Raw genomic sequence first — 19,230 nt, forward strand, 5'->3', positions numbered from 1 at the left:
GGCGTGGGGCCCGAGGGCACGCCGCCGTGCGGCTGACGTCAGCGCGCTGGGGCGGGGCGAGGCGTGAGAAGACGCAGAGGAGCGTGGGGTCGGGGGTGAGCTGTCCCGTGGCCTCCGCTCCCGGTCCTCTTGGCAGTCCGGTGCCGCCCCCGCGTCCGCTCCCGGCCTGAGCGGCGCGCCGGCGGCCATGGCGCACCGCTGCTTGCTGCTATGGGGCCGGGGCGCCTGCCGGCCCCGCGGGATGCCCCCGATGCTCTTGCCTGGCGGCCGCACGGGCTCCACCGAACGGCTCTACCTGCGGACGGTGAGTCCGGCACCCCCGGCCCGCTTCCGGCCCGGCACCGGGCGTCAAGGTCAAGGGCCCTGTTCTCGGTGTGGGTCCCCGGGGAGCGTGGAGACGGGTTTGGGGGCGGCGGGTCTACCCTGCGCCCGGGAGGCCTACGGAGCGGAGAGCCCTGGGTGGGAGCAGGCGTCGCGGGCTCGGGGGTGGGGCTGTCGCTGCCTGGCGGACACGGCACTTGTAGATGGAGTCGTTAACGGTGTCCCCCACCCTAACCCCCGAGGGGCGGTGCTCTGTCGCGGTCAGGGCCGGGATCCTGGAGCCGAAGTTGGCTGTGCCCACGGCGGACCCTCCCGGCGCAGATTGAGCGCGCACGAAGCCCCGGCGGTGGTGGGCGAGCTCGAGGGTCAGCCCAGGAGGTGTTCTCAGATCTCCATGGAAAGGGCGTTCCTGATGTGTTCTCGGAGCCCCCTTCCCTGCCCGGCTGTCGGTCTTCGTCTCCTGCTCGGAATGGCCCTGCACGAGGTCTTTTTTCCGGTTTCTGGCATTGCATCCGTTTCCTTGTCTTACTTGCTCGAATCCCTCCCTCTCTTGCCTCTTGTGAGTATTGGACTCAGACCGGTAACAGGCAGGTAGGGATCTGCCCTGTGAGTTTGCAGGGTTTTTGTCAGGAGTCTTCTCTAAAAGGCCTTGCTTGTGAGTGAACCTCGAATGCCGAGGTGTGAGGAAGCCTGCTTGTGAAGGTGCATGACACACATTCCCTGGTCCTGCCCTGGAGATCTGGGTGGGGACGCTGGAGCATTACTCTGGATTTTCCTCTAGGTTTGTGCATCTGTTAAAAGTCTGTTCTCATAATGAGGTTCTGGGGAAAAAGATTTCTGTGTGTGTTCTCAGGTATAATCCTCAAATGATTAAAACTGATGTTTCACAACTGAAAAATACATCATCAAACATAAAACCTAATTTTCTAAGTGAGGTGCTCTATACTTAAGTTTTGCAAATTCATATCTTTTATATGTACTATTTGAATGGGCTTAGATTAAATAGGGAAAAAAATTCATCGATGGTTCTTTTGTGGAAAATAATCTTATCATTAAATGCAGTCAGAGGTTATTGCTAGAGGTATCCCTGCTCAACACAATTTGAAAAGATGCTAAAGGGAGCTTATTATTCAGCAAACTAATAATATTTGTTTATACTGTGTACCCAGTTCTGTACTTCATTGTCACACAAAGACTTGCTTAGTATGATCATAGTAATATTCTGAAAGCTGCTTACTCTTAAGTGGCTTTCAGAATAATTGGAAGTAATTTCAATGTGAGTATTGCCACACAGTTTTAAAAGTGCTTTTCTATGTCTTATTACTTTTGATTCTCACAGTAGTATCCTGGGGCACTCATCTTCTCCCATTGTAGATGTGTGACTTTGAGGCCCCCAATATCATGAGATGTATTGAAGATCATCATGCGAAAAATCAGATTTCCAGCTTTACCAAAATTGAAAGTTATAACACCATTTGCCGGAGAAGGCAATGGCATCCCACTCCAGTACTCTTGCCTGGAAAATCCCATGGATGGAGGAGCCTGGAAGGCTGCAGTCCATGGGGTCGCTGAGCGTCGGACACGACTGAGTGACTTCCCTTTCACTTTTCACTTTCATGCATTGGAGAAGGAAATGGCAACCCACTCCAGTGTTCTTGCCTGGAGAATCCCAGGGATGGGGGAGCCTGGTGGGCTGCCGTCTATGGGGTCACACACAGTCGGACACGACTGAAGCGACTTAGCAGCAGCAGCAGCAACAACACCATTTGCCTGATGAACTCTGGGTCCTTCAAGTCCCAGGCTAGGTGTCACTTCCCTGTGACGTCCCTGGCTCCCTTGCACGTGACCCCTTCCTTCTCTGTACCACCTCTCCACCTTTATACTGAAGGGTTTGTATCGTTGCATGTATGGTACCTTTCTGTCTTTTCTGAGTTTCTTCTGGGCAGCACTGCTTCTGGTTCCCTGGTGGACTCCCCGCTGCTTGGCAGTACCAGGCCTGGAGCAGAAGCTCTGACTTGTTGGCCTGTCCAGCATGGATATCAGGTCATTTCAATCCACACCCTTAATGGATTTGGCATTGGGAAATATTTATTCACATACAACACACTCTTATCCATTATCAATGGTTATCTCTTAGGCCAAGTATTCTCAGCCATCAGGGAGGGCCCAACACTACAGAAGCTCCAGGTTCTCAGACCAGCATTGCTGTCAACCAAGAACAGTGTCAGTGTTTCTGGCCTACTTTGCAAGTAATTGTGTGTTGATTTGGAGTTAAGTCAGCTCATTCTTTTTTAATTGACATTTTCTAATTCAGATATCATAAAATCCACCATTTTAAAGGGTACTGTTCTGTGGCTTCTCATATATTCACAAGGCGGTGCAACCATCACTCACTATCTGTTGCCAGAACATTTAGAAGAAGCCCTATGACTGTTAGTGGTCACTCTCTGTTTCTCCCCAACTATTCCTCCAGCCCAGGCAACTGCTGACCTATAGCCTCTATCATTGGCCTGTTTCAGACGTTTCATAAATATGGAATCATGTAATACATGATCTTTTGTGTCTGGTTTTTTTAACTTAGCATGATGTTTTCAAGATTTGATGCTACCATCTATCTACTTCATTCCTTTTTTATGGCTGAATAAAATTCCGTTGTGTGCATATACCACATTTTCTCTGTTCATCATCAATTGATGGACATTGGGTTGTTTACATTTGGGGGCCATTATGAAAAATGATACTATAAACATTCAAGATTTTGAGTGGACATATTTTCATTTCCTTGAGTAGGAGTGAATTTGCTGGATCATGTGGTAACTTAACTCTTCATTTACCATTTTGGAGAATGCCAAACTTTTCCAAAGCGGCTGTGCCCGTCCCCTAAGCAGTGCATGAGGGCTCCAATTTCTGCCCATCCTCACTGGCACTTGATATTGTCTCTCTCTCTTTTTTTTTTTTTTTTTAAATTATAGCCACACTATCGGGTGTGAAGTGATTTTTGTATGGTTTTGTGATATTTTATTTTTCTCATGAGACCATAAAGGAGGCAAATGAGGATGGGTCTAATGCAGATAAGCTTCACTTTAAACACTCTCACCTGTATGTAAAAGCTTGTCCTCCAAAAAAATGGTGGTGTGAACTTTTCACTTTGCCAAAGGATAGGATCACTTGAACTTAACTGTCAGATTCAGCTATATCCCCTTCAGTGTCTCTACATCTAAACATTTAATAAGGAGCTTGTTCAATTTGTTTACATTATACTCAAATAAACCTAGGCAGGGCTTCCCTTGTGGCTCAGCTGGTAAAGAATCCGCATGCAATGCGAGAGACCTGGGTTTGATCCCTGGGCTGGGGGGATCCCCTGGAGAAGGGAAAGGCTACCCACTCCAATATTCTGATCTGGAGAATTCCGTGGACAGCCTGTGGAGTCGCAGAGAGTCAGACAGGACTGAGCGACTTTCACTTACTCATAACCTAGGCAGTATTTACAGTTTTTAGGAAATATGTTACTTAAAGCAGAGATGTATCTGTAAAGGGACTTAGCAGGATGACAGTGTATCAAATAGCTTCAGCAAATGCTGCTAATTTAAGGACTATCAGACATTGGACCATGGCTTCCTTGTCTTTGAGCCCAGGTAAAGTTAGTATTGTGCTCACAAACAGCATCGTTCTGTAATGTCGGATAAATGACCTTGCAGTGTGATAGACCCTACAGGTGGGGTGGCAGGTAAAGTTAGTATTGTGCTGACAAACAGCATTGTTCTGTAATGTCAGATAAATGACCTTGCAGTGTGATCAACCCTGCAGGTGGGGTGGCAGATATTCATGGCATTTTGCCTTTTGAATGCTACACATCAAGGAAACAAAGCCTGAGCCAATGTGTTGGTAAGGCTGCAGCTCTTAATTAGGTGCCTAGGTTGGAGGTACTGTCTTCTGGGTGAAGTGTGTGTCTCCTAGTTCTCACTGGATTGGAGCGGCCCAGGGCCGGACAGCCCTCGTGCTCCCTTCAAGGGGGGCCGTTCTGTGCTAGTCCATAATCACCTGTTTGAAGGGTAAAATGAAGCTTGCTTTAGACTCACCTTGATGTGACCTTCATGCTTCTCTCTGTTGTCTTGCAGCTTTATCGATATTGCACGACTCAGGCGAAAACCAGCAGGAATTCCCTTCTGACAGATGTGATTGCTGCTTATCAGAGACTCTGTTCTCGGCCTCCAAAAGGTAAGCACTCACATGTGACTGTGACGAGGGACATTCTTACACAGACTCACTCTTGGCCTCAGCAGGGCAGGTGAAGAGGTGTGGTTTCAGTTGATTCCTAACCACCCCACCTCCTCCCTCTCATGTGATCAAAGCTATGACATTATGTCGCCTTCACATGTGGCACCTTTGTCAGTAATGACCTGGGCAGGCCAGCAAGACTTCTTGGACCCCTCAAGGTTGTGACTGTACCATCTAGACTGTGATTTACTCCTGCACAAGCAATCCTATACTTCTAGCTTATTCTTTTTCATGAATCAGCTGCTTTAAAAACAAAGAACATACGTACACAAAACTTGATGAATTTTAGTTTGAAGATAATTTTTTTTCCTTTTCTAACAGGATTTGAAAAATACTTTCCCAATGGAAAAAATGGAAAAAAAGCTAGTGAACCTAAAGAAGTTATGGGAGAAAAAAAAGGTACTGTTTCAAAAGACTATGTTTGAACTTACTGTTTTCCCCTGGTTTATGATGTTGCTGATAGTTGTCACTGAACAAGGAACATCTTAGCTTAAGTCAGTTCTGAGCCCCCTGTGTGTGAAGTGCCTGGAGTGTTCCTGGGGGCTCCCCCCTCTATCTTAGTCTCAGGCTTCCTCACAGCACTATGTTTAGTAACTTATCAATTGCCACAATGCATTTTGCAAAGAGTTCATTAAACGACATTAACGGAAACATTATTGAGAGATTCAGATGCTGCTGTGGACACACTCTCTGTCTGTGAACAGAACCCAAGCCATCTGCTGCCCCACGTCCTTCTGGAGGAGGAGTTGGTGGCGGTGGAAAACGAGGCGGCAAGAAAGATGACTCTCACTGGTGGTCCAGGTTCCAGAAGGTTCGGTTCGTGGCTTTGGCCCCTGCCCACCCCCGGAAAGGCTGAGTGGTGCTCACGGCCCTGGGAGGGTTCACACACTGCACAGCAGAGACTGCGTTGTCTTGTCTCACCCTTCATACAAATATCTGCTTCCTCACTCAGGGTGACATCCCATGGGATGATAAGGAATTCAGGATGTACTTTCTCTGGACCGCCCTGTTTTGGGGAGGATTCCTGTTTTACTTCCTGTTCAAGAGCTCCGGGAGAGAAATCACGTGGAAGGACTTTGCTAACAACTATCTTTCCAAAGGAGTTGTAAGTATCGTGTGGGCCACAGGCAGCAGGGATCAAAGGGTGAGTTCAGGTTAGGCCAATAAAGTGATAAACAGCCAGCACGTTGCCAGGCTTGTTCGTCATCAAGTCCCATATTGTATGTTTCTAATGCTGGAAAGTATAGCAGCCAAGGAACCTGTGAGTTTTGACCCAGCAGTTTCCACATTGACCATGACCCCCCTGTATCGCTTTCCCTGGAGAGCCTAGTTCTGGAGCCACTGCTTCTGATCTGCTCTGGCACCCGGTCTACTCGGTTCTCTCCCTTCCGCCATCAGCTGCCTCTCTTCCCTCCCTGGCCAGCCCCTCTAGGTTCTAGCACGGCATCACCGCTGTGACCTCCTGCACTCCTGGAAGTGGGTGAATAAGTGAATCAGGTTTTACTGCGAGAGTGGACGGGCTCTGAGTGAGGCCCCAGGCAGGAGCTTTGCCTCTGGGCTGGGTCTTTGCCAGTTAGATCCTATTGTGGCTCATTTATTATGCAGTGGGCTATAAGGCACATGTTATTTTACACGTTACTTGGATTGAGTGGACTGCCAGGGACACTTTGACATCTTGTCAGCTGTCATGTACATTCCATGTCTGAGAGGTTAAAATATGGAAAATGTCCATCTTAGAAGTGAAGAAACAAAGTGATAGTGAGAGAAGCAGGATTTGACGAACTCTGAGCCTTGGGGAAATGACTTAACCTCTCATTAATCCATGAAATGAATAAAATAAGGATATTAATACTTAAAAAATATAAAGAATCTAAAATTATTTTTAAAGATTGTCCAGTAAGGTGAGGACAGACAGAATGGAAACAATCTTTCAGATTTTGAAGCAGGTATCTTGCTCATGAAAGTGAGGCTCCCAGGTTTGTAATTCCCAGGTGTCGTGGAGAACCTGCACTCTGAGCAGTGACTTCTATCCTCTGAGTGTGGGGACAGGCCCCAAGGGGGGTTCTCTGTCATCACATCTCCTCCTGACCCGCTGGCTCTCTGCAGTTGGTCTTTTGTTGACCCAGCAGGTTTATGGGGGACAAGGTCCTCTAGTCAGTGCTTTCCAGACAGCGCGCCCCTGTTCTGGCTCTTCCTGGGGTCTCCCAGGCTCCCTCACTTTACATCCTGGGCTGATACCTTCCAAACTCCCTGCCAGAGTGGACTTGACGGCAGCAGGGAGCAGGCACCCACCAAAGGCACTCAGCTCCCAGCAGCCCGAGGCGTCGGGATGAGGTGTGCAAGTGACCAAAGAGTCCATAGAATTAGGAGGGTCCGGGGAAACAAAGTCAAGCCATCTCAAACCTCAGAGGAGCAAAATTTAGGAAGTTTTGTAACGGCAAGTGAGGACATAGCGCAGTGGGAGCGTTTTAGAGAACGTTTGGCAGGAGCATGAGTTGGAGAGTAGTGTGCAGCGTCCAGCAGAGCTGAGGGCAGTTGTGCCCTACAGCCCAGCCAGCTGTGTTCACCGCAGGCGCGTATCCCAGGGAGTTCCGAGAGACAGGCCCAGGCATGATGCGTAGCAGCGTCCACAGTAGCATTGTTGGTATTGGGGGAGTGTTGGGAATAGTCTAAAGGTCTTTGAACAGAACGCATAAATAACTTGGGGTGTGCTTATAAAATGGGGTCTGTGCAGAACTGACATGTCAGCAAGGAAAGGCCTTACAAATACAGTGATAGAAGAAAAAGTTGTAGAAAAACACATGCCAGACGAGACCATTTGTAAAGTTTAAAAACAGGCAGATGTGAATGTCTGTTGAGGGTTAGGTCTTTGTGGCCCACGACCAGGCCGTGCTTTGGGGTGGCCAGCACCAGTGCGCAGCGGCCACCCCTGGGTGTGGGACACGACTGGGGTTTGTGATGTTTTGTTTCTCAAGCTGGAGGGGAAAACACAGGGTGTCTTTACATTATTCATCATTTTTCTTTGTGTGTCTGAAATATATGCATTTTAGATGAGCTTAGAAGAATGTCTCTAGTCTTTCTGTAAGTTTATGTTTGAATATTTCTTTAAAATTCCAGGTAGACAGACTGGAAGTTGTCAACAAGCGATTTGTTCGAGTGACTTTTACACCAGGAAAAACTCCTGTTGATGGAGTAAGTGATGTTATTAAGTGATGTGAACTAGCTGTCAATTAAGTTCTTATATTTAAAACTGAAAAACCAGCGTTCCCTCACACTGGCTGTGTCAGAGCAGCTTTGATCTGCACTAACAGTGACAGTGTGACCCTTGTGTCCATCACATGGGCAAACCCTTGGGTCAGTGTTTTGGGTTTGGTGATCACATTGGCTGTACATTTAGGAACCAATGAGTAAAACCTGGTTTTCAGTATTCCAGTATCTATGGTTTTTCAAGACTGAGAACAGTTGGTTAAGAAAAAAAATGGTAAAATCCGAACTGCTTATGTCTTGAGACAGCTTTTGTCAAATCAGTTTAAGAAGTGTTCTGCTCATATCTCTCCCAACTGTTTTGTGATATTAATTTCTATTTCTGTTCTTATTGTTTAAAAATATTTATATTTCTTGTCCAACCAGTCTGAGCTCTGTTCCAGAGACACCAGGTTGAGTTGAGGGGATTATTGGTAGGGAACAGGTGATTCCCAGCCCTCCCGGGCCAGAGCCCCAGGCCCACCCCCAGTCCTGGGCATCCTGCGATCTTCTAGCTCACCCAGGGCCGGAGCCCATCCTGACACTGAGGAGTATCATCTCAGCTGCACCCTGGTGTGGGACCAGACAGCTGATAAGTCCTGGAGAAAGGACGCTTGTTTGTTTATGAAAAGGGTTGTCTTTTCAAGTGGAGTTTTTGTTTTTCTGAGTTTATAGTATTAGGACCATAGAGGAGTACTGGAACTGTAGAAATGCTTATTGGCCAAGGGTTCTCACTGAGTAAAGCTTAGTCACTCTGGTTGTTAAAGACTGGTTGTTAAACCAGTCTTGCGTTAATCTTAATCTCGTTGGGTTTTTTAGTTTGTAAATTTGCAGTATTTCTGAAAAATTATTAGAAAGTTAAACCCTTTGTTTCCTCTTCGTTCCCCTAACAAAATTAGGACATTTCACTTTGCTGTCTTTACAGCAGTACGTCTGGTTCAATATTGGCAGTGTGGACACCTTTGAGCGGAACCTGGAGACTCTGCAGCAGGAACTAGGCATAGAAGGAGAGAACCGGGTCCCTGTGGTCTACATCGCCGAGAGTGACGGGTGAGCCTTGGGCAGTGGACTTGGGAGGCTGCCTTTGCGCCCGGGGCTTACGGTGTATTCTGTCACCAGGGGGCGGCACATCGCACTTGATTCTCATCAGGCCTCTCAATCTGGCCTGAGTTCTTTGCAGCCATCAGACTTACTAGATTTTGCTAGAGACTGGTTGGTTTTTTGCATGTTGATATTTCTTGATTAAGCAGTGGTGTGGGTTCCATGTCCAATACACTGACCTTGAATAGGATTGTAGCATAAAAAGCCCCTTTGTGTTAAAGAGCGGCATGCCCACCTTTTAACTGTCCTTTATGTATTTTATATTTCACAGAATTTCCAGGATTTTTAAGTAATGCTTCTTCCTCTTTGGTCAGAGCTGCTTCTTCCCTTAGAGGTTTTTTGTCTTTAGAAAGACCAGCTCTGGGCCTTGAGGAAGGGCTCGTTGATTTCAAGGGTTACCTGTCTTTGGTTTTACTTGGGAACGTATGGCCTTTGAGTTCTGCCCAAAGATGCCCAGGTGGATCTCAAGGTGGTGACTCATTTGCATTAAATGCAGAATGCATACCTTGATTAAGAGTTTGGGAGTGAAAATAGAAATAAAGCTTGATTTTCTTCTACATGTAAAACAGCATGTTAATGGAGCTGATGGTCTTACTCAGCTCTGGGGACTCTATTGAGTCATGGTTTGTGTAGCCCTACAATCTCCCTGCGGTACTTAGGTCCCGCCAGCTATCAAAGTTGTTTCATACTTTGGGGTGATATGTTGGGGTGATATGTCCCTCAGTCCCTGAGGTTAACATACAGTTCCTTAACTTTACAAGCTGGTGCTGAAACTTTATGCAGAGTCTTAGTACATGTTCTTTAAACCTTTATTGCCAGTGCATTGGTTTTTTTTTTGTCTAGAAGTAAACCAAAGGTAAATTGTTCATGGCTCTTGCTGCCTGCTGTAGCAGCCTTTACAGTTTTGTAATAGATGAAAAATTAGAAAGCTAATTCTTATTTTATTCGTTTCATTTTTTTTACCTAAACTATGTGCCAGGTTTTGACCTAAATTTCGTAGGTTAAGTTAAACTAAATTGCTTTATGTTACCAGTATACATCTATGTCCACAGTTTCGTGGAAATTAACTTACGACAAACAGAAGGCAGAGACTGTAAATCATCTCTGAGCCACTCCCCAGAGTGGGTGAGGGTTGGTGGGCACCCTGCCCCTGGGCCTGTGGGAGCCTGCACAAGCCACCCCACCATGCTGGGGAGACAGCACTCCCCACCGCTGCCTTCGCACAGATTAGATATTTAGAAGACATCCCTTCAGAAATAGTTGATCCATTCCAGTAACAGGACTGGAATGTCTACCCAGGCTAATACCAGAATTGTATTAAAATTATTAAGTAAACGAATTTCTTTGAAACTCCTATGTAGTGACTGTAGGTCACAGGTCTAGCCTGTGTGTGTGCTGGTTCTCGGGTGGGAGTGACGCAGCCCTGGCGAGGGTATGCATTAGGAGCAGGTCTTCCTTTGGTCTTACTTTCTGAGCGTCTGCTTCAGTGACACTGATGCACATAGATTCTCCTTGTGCCTCAGGTGAGGTGTTGGGGTACCTGGCTGCCCAGGTAGAGCGTGTGCATGTTTTGCCAAGGCAGGTATCTGGCAGGGCGGTCTGAGCGGGCACCCTCTGAGCTCTCGCTGTCATGTGTCTGCAGCTCCTTCCTCCTGAGCATGCTGCCCACCGTGCTCATCATCGCCTTCTTGCTCTACACCATCCGGAGGGGCCCAGCCGGCATCGGCCGCACAGGCCGGGGCATGGGCGGACTCTTCAGTGTTGGAGAGACCACCGCCAAGGTCCTCAAGGATGAGATTGACGTGAAGTTTAAAGACGTGGCCGGCTGTGAGGAGGCCAAGCTGGAGATCATGGAATTTGTGAATTTCCTAAAAAATCCAAAGCAGTATCAAGACCTGGGAGCAAAAATCCCAAAGGTAAATGAACATTCAGAAGTCAGTTTTCAGCTTAATAACCCTAAATCCTTTGAAGTGTTTCTTGATCTCTGAGGTTATAATTTTATGAAGTTTGATTACTTCCACAGTAGCTGCTCTTCTCTCCTTCCTCTATTGTAACCTGCTGGTCTCTGTTTAACTCCTGAGTCTTTTCAGTCGACTGTCCCTTGTGAATGTGTCTCCTTGAAAATAGTTTGTCTCTTCCCCCAAAGGTGTGTTTCCCCTCCCCTTGTTGTGCTACTTTCTCTCCGCAGTGTGATTTGGACGCCCTATCTCAGCACTGTAGTCCCCGGCAGGCTGCCTCTGCTCTGGCCCTGCCGTCCCTCCCCCAGCAGCTTGAGTGGATGGTCTGCCTGGTCTGGCACTTACATTCCAGGCGAGCATGCCCTCTTCCACCACCACCTACTGCCGGACTCGGGCAGCCTTGCCCATCTCTGCTCCCAGGACCAGGCTCAGGCATTAAGTAATGAAGAGAAAATCTTTAAGGTTCTAAAAAACTCGTTAATAAAGTTACATGAGGGAGTCTTTTCTAAAGGGAATCATCACTTCCTTGATTTCATGTCCTGCCTTCATGGATGAAAAGTTACATTTTACAGTTTTATAATTTGTTGTACTTAATTAAGTATGTGTTCTGCTGCCGCTGCTGCTAAGTCGCTTCAGTCGTGTCTGACTCTGTGCGACCCCATAGACAGCAGCCCACCAGGCTCCCCCGTCCCTGGGATTCTCCAGGCAAGAATACTGGAGTGGGTTGCCATTTCCTTCTCCAATGCATGAAAGTGAAAAGTGAAAGTGAAGTCCCTCAGTCGAGTCTGACTCTTAGTGACCCCATGGACTGCAGCCTGTCAGGCTCCTCCATCCATGGGATTTTCCAGGCAAGAGTACTGGAGTGGGGTGCTATTGCTTTCTCTGAAGTATGTGTTCACATCATACTTAAGTATCTCCACGACTTAAGTAGTTACAGTGTTTGAGCAAACACATATTTTTCTTTTTAAGTTCATCATTGGTTATTAGATATTTACTTCATTTGTGAAATTTTAAAGGAAAGAAAATAAGCAAAATGAAACTGGAAGTATAATATTTGAAGTTAACCTCAGGTGGTTTTTTAGTATTGCTAGATTCCCAGCTTAAGTCACCCTTTATATACTGTTAGGTCTAAAAAGCAACACTAAAAATCTTAAAAAGTAAGGGAAGTATTTCACATTCTTGCCAGGTTTTTTAAAACAAAGTAGTCTCTAATAATCTTTTCCTTTCTCTTTTTATTAATAAAAGCATTTTATCTTTGTTTACATGTTGAAGAAATATTTAGGATATGTCACTAAAGTTTATAAACAGATTATACCTTGAAATTATTTATGGGTATGCAGTTTATTTTTCTGAAATTGTAGTTCAGTATACTTTTCCTTTTTTATCTGAAGGGTGCCATTCTCACTGGTCCTCCAGGCACTGGGAAGACGTTGCTGGCTAAGGCCACGGCTGGAGAAGCCAATGTCCCTTTCATCACCGTTAGCGGGTCTGAGTTCTTGGAGATGTTTGTTGGTGTGGGCCCAGCTAGAGTAAGTCTCACCTTTCGCTGTGTTAACTCAGCAGGTCTGAAAGTGGGCACAGGACCCCTGCCACAATGGGGTACCGCCCACCTTGGGGCAGTAGCTGGGTGGGCTTGAGGGGTCATGCCTTTGCTGTGTGCCTGCATGGCTGGGTCTGTGAGTGAGTGTTATAAAGTCTACAGCTCTACCCTGTTGCCTCTGAGTAGGACAGAGGTGTGTAGCATCAGTTTGTTGGTGTTTGTGCTTCTTACACAACAGTAATTGATGAGATTTTAGAAATACTTGCTCACCTTATATCGGTTTCACACTATTTGCCACATGACTTCTTTGCTGCTTGCACCTTTTAACATCTGTGCTGTGCAGTGCTGTACACAGATGGTCTTCCTGGGGGCAGGAAGCTTGGTGTCTGTTTTTATTAGGATAATACTACTCACTTGTTAAGTGACCCCAGTGCTTGCGTTTTCATCCAGGTCCGTGACTTATTCGCCCTTGCTCGGAAGAATGCCCCTTGCATCCTCTTCATCGATGAAATAGACGCGGTGGGAAGGAAGAGAGGCAGGGGCAACTTCGGCGGGCAGAGTGAGCAGGAGAACACGCTCAACCAGCTGCTTGTGGAGATGGACGGTGAGTGCTCCATCACCTGTGTCTATCCTGTACTTTCCAGTTGTTCTTCCTGTGTCCAAAGTGAGAGTCCTGTGCTGGTAATTTGTCTTCAAGTAGTTGATCATTAAATCTTTAGGTGTTAGGTATGATGTTAAGGGCAAAATGAATAGTAGGAAAAATCATTTAAACTTGTGACTTAAAAAACCACTAGATAATGGGAAAAAAGCAGTGGTGTATCTGGTGCTCATACATTCTTGACAGGGACACGTTATCTTCCTCCTCACAGCATGTAACAGCAATGATGCCTTTGTCTGTCTCCAGGATTTAACACAACAACCAATGTGGTCATCTTGGCGGGCACCAACCGACCGGATATCCTAGACCCAGCTCTGATGAGGCCAGGCCGCTTCGACAGGCAGATCTTCATTGGTGAGATGGCTTTCTTGCCCTGGATTCAGGCCAGTTCTCACGAGGAGACGTTGCAGCTGTTGCATTATGATTTTTTCTTCCTTAAAAATAATTTCTCAAGGACCGCCGGACATTAAAGGAAGAGCCTCTATTTTCAAAGTTCACCTCCGACCTCTGAAGCTGGATAGCACCCTGGAAAAGGAGAAGCTGGCAAGGAAGCTTGCATCCTTGACCCCGGGGTTTTCAGGTGGGTGAGCTCAACCCTCGGTTCTGTCTACAGGACGTGACCCTTCCTTTCTCGTTCCCTCTGTCCATCCTTGCACATTCAACATGAAGCAGGAGGGACCACCTGCAGCCTGAGAATAGTGTATTCACGGGCACAGGTGCCTCAGAGTTCCAGGGGCCTGCTTAAAATTTTTTGTTGAGCACATACATTGTGTTATGGCTAATTTGTGTTGCCATATACTTTTTCTAAGTTAATTTACAGAGAACTAAGCGTTAATTGGTGGGCATTTTAAAGCACAGTCTTAGTTTGCTTTCATCATGTGGTCTGTGGAGATAGATTACTGCCCATGGGTGTCTGTCCACTGCTGGTCCTTGCAGTGTGCTTGAGGGGCCAGTTGTGCTGGGCAGGCCTGGGCGCTGGAACCTGCTGGTGGTGGGAACCTGGTCTGGTCCCTCTTCAAAACTGTGGCCAGTGAGCTCGGGTGTATCTGATGGAAAGCTGCTGTGTTCTTTCACAGGAGCCGATGTTGCCAACGTATGCAACGAAGCTGCTTTGATCGCTGCGAGACACCTTTCAGATTCCATAAACCAGAAACACTTTGAACAAGCAATTGAACGAGTGATTGGCGGTAAGGCAGCTGGTAGACCGCACATCCAAGGGCTGACAGTGTGACTCTGAAGCCAGGGAGTATGTCCACCCAGGCCTGGAGCTCGCGGGCAGCTTAGAGTGTCTGCACAGAGGCTTCCTTGTCAGATGGGTCTGAGACAGGCTGCAGTCAGGAAGAGGTCTTCCCCTCAATTATAGCAGTCTAGTTGTTTTCTTTTAAAAAGCACTTGTAGCCTCCCTGTTTTCCAAAAATTTCATCGCGTGAGTCTAACATGCTCTGAGCAAGACATAGGTGATGGATAAACAGCTGTAAAACCAGTTAGACTGGGAAGACCTGTGATGTGTGTTCTTTGTGAGGCTCTGAGTGGTGGTGTGTGAGCCTCTCTTGATGTCGTTGTCGCTAAAACAGCAGGCTTTATTTTCTGTTCTGTATGTCAGGCTTAGAGAAGAAAACGCAGGTCCTACAGCCCGAGGAGAAGAAGACAGTGGCATACCACGAGGCAGGCCACGCAGTTGCCGGTTGGTACCTGGAGCACGCAGACCCCCTTTTGAAGGTGAGTGGCTGGGGGGGATGTAGTGGGAACATCTGACAATGGCACTGAGGGGAGGCATCATGCATGGATGAGTTACAAAGTTTGGAAAAAGTGTCTGGAAGCTGAAGGGATTCACTCCAGTGGGTCAAGTTGGCAGGGGACCCTGCTCGGCAGTGGCCCTCCTGTCAGGCCTGGGCATTCGCGGATGGGTTTCATAAGAGACAGAAGCACCATGTAGGAGTCACTTGGGGTGAGGTTATCCCAAGAGGAAATGCTCTCCTAGACCAGCTGCCTGGCCGAGGCCATGGGGTTGCCTGGCCGAGGCCATGGGGTTGCCCGGCCATGGTGCTCTGCTCACCGGTGAGTTTGTCGGCTCCAGCAGCCGGGTGCTCAGTGCTGCTGTTCCCTCGCCAGGTGTCCATCATCCCACGAGGCAAAGGGCTGGGCTACGCTCAGTACCTGCCCCGGGAGCAGTACCTCTACACCCGGGAGCAGCTCCTGGACCGCATGTGCATGACCCTGGGCGGCCGCGTGTCCGAGGAGATCTTCTTTGGCAGGATCACTACCGGCGCCCAGGACGACTTGCGCAAAGTGACCCAGAGTGCCTACGCCCAGGTGAGAGGACGGATGGGCTGCCTCCTCGCCTCCGCGCAGGCTCCGGAGCACCCCGAGGCTCCACTGGCCTGGGCTGACCAGGCAAGGGTTCCTCCTTCAGAGAGGTTCAGTCTAAGGTGATCAAAACTTAGGAATAGAAACTTACATTTTGGTCACTCGGTATTTTGGATTTACTGAGAGTGTGTGAAGCATGTCTGTAGAGTTTAAGTCTAGTTTCAAACCTGCAGGACCCTACGTGGACTCCCCCTAAGCTGGGAGCAGTCACCCCATGCACCCACCCCACCCCATTTGCCTCCATTCCCAGAAACAGTCAGGGTGCTCTCTCGGAGCTCGATGTCAGTGACTTCGGGAACTCCTCAACTGTGATTTTTTTTTTTCCTGTGTTCTAGCACCTCATCTAAGTTTTCCCGACTCTTGACTTCTGTTGTTATTTCATATTTTCCTCACAGTCCTGATTTTGGTTAGTCTTTTCTGAAGTTGGGTCACAGTTTTCATCTGTTTGTGGACGTCCCTACATCCCACTTTCCTTATCTGCATGAAGTTTGTTTTCCTGATCTTCTAGGAAGAAGGTGGATTAAGACAGTGTTTCTAGTTTCATGGTTTTAGAGTATCTTTTTCTGTGGTTTTCATGAACTTTTGAAAAATGTGCTTCCTGCTTTCTGAGCTGTTGCTGCTCCCCTCTCTTACCTGCGCCTCCTCTTTTTTAGTCAGTTTGGATTTTACTTCCAGACATTTCTTCTTAAGTTGGAGTTCTGTATGGTTACTGTGGGGGTCTCTACAGCCCAGCCAGGCCCCGGGGACGCAGGGAAAGTGCAGGCACCCCTCCCAGGTTCCTGGAGCAGCCCAGGTGATGCAGGAGGAGCCGCTGGGTGCCCGAGGTCGTGGCTTCCGTCTGTCACAGGCTCTGGCTCCTCCTTGCCTCCCCTCATGCAGAGTGATCTCATGCACGTCTCGTGACTGCTGGGGTCTGTCCCCACCTGTTTGCTGCCTGTCTTGGTTGTACATATTGTCTGCCCATTTCTGGTCTTGTCCCCACTGCCCCGTCTATGCAGAACACCTGGTCTACTTGGCCGACTCAGGGCTGTCATGTCATTTTGCCGGGTTGAAGAGTAGTCTGCAGTGAAGTGTGTGCATTCAGTGTCCATGTTGCCTTGTTGACATTTTATAAAACCCATGAGCCTGTGAGCAGAAATGGATGCCCACCACTGGCCATGCCTTCTTCTTCAGATTGTTCAGTTTGGCATGAACGAGAAGGTCGGGCAGATCTCCTTTGACCTCCCACGTCAGGGGGACATGGTGTTGGAGAAGCCTTACAGCGAGGCCACCGCCAGACTCATAGATGATGAAGTACGAATCCTTATCAATGATGCTTACAAGAGGACAGTGGCCCTCCTCACAGAGAAGAAAGCTGACGTGGAGAAGGTAGGTGCCGACTGTGGGAACACTCCTCTGCATGGTTTGCAGAGGCCGTTGAGGGTGATTGGTTGGCTGGTTTGCAGACACCGCCATTCCCCCTGTGCCTGCTGATCCTGGTTCCTCCCTCTGTCCTGATGTTCCATTGGTGGGGATGACGGGGAGCAGAGGCGGGTGTGATCTTGGCCCCTGGCTCCTGGGAACTTGAGCGCAGGATTAATGAAGTCTACTTGTAGTACCAGGCATATGGCTGAATCTGCACTCACCTTGCCAGGTGCTTCCAGGTGCAGGCCTGCTGGGGTTCCCCATTGCTTTTCCCCTCTGGAGCAAAGGCGATCTTAGTTGCCTAGCAGGGACTAAACCCGGGTCCTCAGCATTGAGAGTTGAAGAGTATGTGACTCATAGAGTTAGAGACAAACATATGTGGATAAAACGACAGGACATCTGGGATTTTCTCCAAAATAATCCAGGGAGCAGGTGGAACAAAAGTGGTCGTGAACAGTGGTTACATGGGGTTGCATGGGGTTAGTTATCCTTTTTTTCTATATATTTTTGGTACATATTTGAAATGATCCATGCTATGCTATGCTATGCTAAGTCACTTCAGTCGTGTCTGACTCTGTGTGACCCCATAGACGGCAGCCCACCAGGCTTCCCCATCCCTGGGATTCTCCAGGCAAGAACACTGGAGTGGGTTGCCATTGCCTTCTCCAATTCATGAAAGTGAAAAGAGAAAGTGAAGTCGCTCAGTCGTGTCCGACTCTTAGCGACCCCATGGACTGCAGCCTACCAGGCTCCTCCATCCATGGGATTTTCCAGGCAAGAGTACTGGAGTGGGGTGCCATTGCCTTCTCCGGAAATGATCCATAATAAAGTTGTAAAAAAAATTAAAAACAGAAGAAAATTGCTTTATTGTTTGGAATCTTTAAAAACAGCATTTAACATAAACTACACATGTGGTGAGTTTCCAAGTTGGGAGTCACCTGAGGAACCAAGTCTATTACAAGGTCCATTTACAGTTTAACTGGCTTCGTTTCTTGGTGACAGAGGCTCTCATGTGAGCTGTTCCCTGCCCGCTGACACCATCTCTTACCTCCCCTCTTGTAGTTGGTGGGGCCCCTTTTTCTGTGGCCGTGTGTCCTGTCACATTTACAGTTCAGCCACACAGAGACCAGAACTTCGAGATGCATGTTTGTGTTTGTCTCTGTTTCGTCAGCCTCCCTTTGAAATTCTCCATTTCTGTCCTTTCCTCGTCCCCACCCCTGCCACTTGTGCCACTTCTTCCTGCAGCCTCCTGAGAGCTCCTTCTGCTCTGGGAGCCACGGGAGCTCTTGCCTCCTTTGGAAGTAGGTGGAGCCCAGGGACAACTTCTTGCTCTTCCTCGGGGTTGTCCCTCCTCGACATGTGTGCAGAGCTCTTTCCCCACCCTACCTCCCCAGCAGGGCACAGAGTCACACCACATTGCATGCCACCCTGCCGTTCCTGGGGACATGTGTTTTCCAGGATTTTTATACTTCTTATTAAAAGTTAGGGTGAAGATCTATTTTAATAAGATATATTCTTATTAAAAGTTAGAGTGAAGTTCTCAAAGCCCTGGTTTGGAAGGGGGTTGGTTGTAAATAAAAGGTTAGCTTGGAGAGATGGTGCTGGGTAGCTGTATTTAATTGCAGGTGTTCATGTTCCAGGTTGCTCTGCTGCTGTTAGAAAAAGAAGTGTTAGACAAGAACGACATGGTGGAACTTCTGGGCCCCAGGCCATTTGCGGAGAAGTCTACGTACGAGGAGTTTGTGGAAGGCACTGGCAGCCTGGACGAGGACACCTCACTCCCCGAGGGCCTGAAGGACTGGAACAGGGAGCGTGAGGGCTCAGAGGAGCCCACGGGCGAGAAGGTGACCAGCCCGGTCCAGGGTGCCGGCCCTGCGTAGCTCCTGGTGCTGCATCCTTAGAGCCGCCCCAAGGGCACGGCGGGAAGGGGTATTTCGTCCTTGGCCTTGGAGGTCAAAGGGGTGGGAGTGCGTCCCCAGCCTCCAGTCTCCTGTGCCCTCACATGGGGGTGTGCTCACCATCACCCGCCCTTCACTCCCACCTCCCTCAGAGTCTCCCTCTGTGATGGGCTATGAAATTAAAGAGTATTCCTACTTGATTTAATATTTTAAAGACAGAACCCAAGCTACATGCTGCTGTTCTGTGATGGAGTGGTTTTCTAGGAGAGCTGTGTAACATATTTAAAAATATGAATGTATTGTGTAAATACGGCTTCTTTATGTCACAAATAAAGTGTAAATGCTGCGTTTTTCCTTCTGAACACACGAGGGTCACTGGTGCTGCTTGGGAGACATCCCTTCAGAAAACACAATGAAAAGGAACTGAATGATATCCACGTTTAGTCTCAGACTGGTGGTTCT

The 19,230-nt window shown here is 48.1% G+C and overlaps 1 protein-coding gene across 3 annotated transcripts; it reads left to right on the forward strand.

The window, feature by feature from the left end:
- Positions 1 to 168: 168 nt before the first annotated feature.
- On the forward strand, positions 169 to 19,130 carry AFG3L2 (AFG3 like matrix AAA peptidase subunit 2). Of its 3 annotated transcripts, none has more exons than XM_006043026.3 (17): positions 169 to 304; positions 4,440 to 4,539; positions 4,921 to 4,998; positions 5,304 to 5,410; positions 5,552 to 5,704; positions 7,717 to 7,791; positions 8,768 to 8,892; positions 10,586 to 10,859; positions 12,293 to 12,430; positions 12,892 to 13,045; positions 13,346 to 13,453; positions 13,554 to 13,679; positions 14,176 to 14,286; positions 14,703 to 14,818; positions 15,212 to 15,412; positions 16,640 to 16,834; positions 18,511 to 19,130. In XM_006043026.3, the coding sequence occupies exons 1-17, from the start codon at positions 188 to 190 to the stop codon at positions 18,748 to 18,750; spliced, it is 2,418 nt and encodes an 805-aa protein (XP_006043088.1). In that variant the 5' UTR covers positions 169 to 187; the 3' UTR covers positions 18,751 to 19,130. The 3 variants fall into 3 exon arrangements, with proteins under 3 accessions (XP_006043088.1, XP_025129003.1, XP_025129004.1); XM_025273218.2 differs by having other exon boundaries at positions 8,771 to 8,892; XM_025273219.2 differs by lacking the exon at positions 15,212 to 15,412.
- The last annotated feature ends 100 nt before the right edge of the window (positions 19,131 to 19,230 follow it).

This window comes from Bubalus bubalis, chromosome 22, assembly GCF_019923935.1.
Source record: "Bubalus bubalis isolate 160015118507 breed Murrah chromosome 22, NDDB_SH_1, whole genome shotgun sequence".
Taxonomy (NCBI): Eukaryota; Metazoa; Chordata; class Mammalia; order Artiodactyla; family Bovidae; genus Bubalus; species Bubalus bubalis.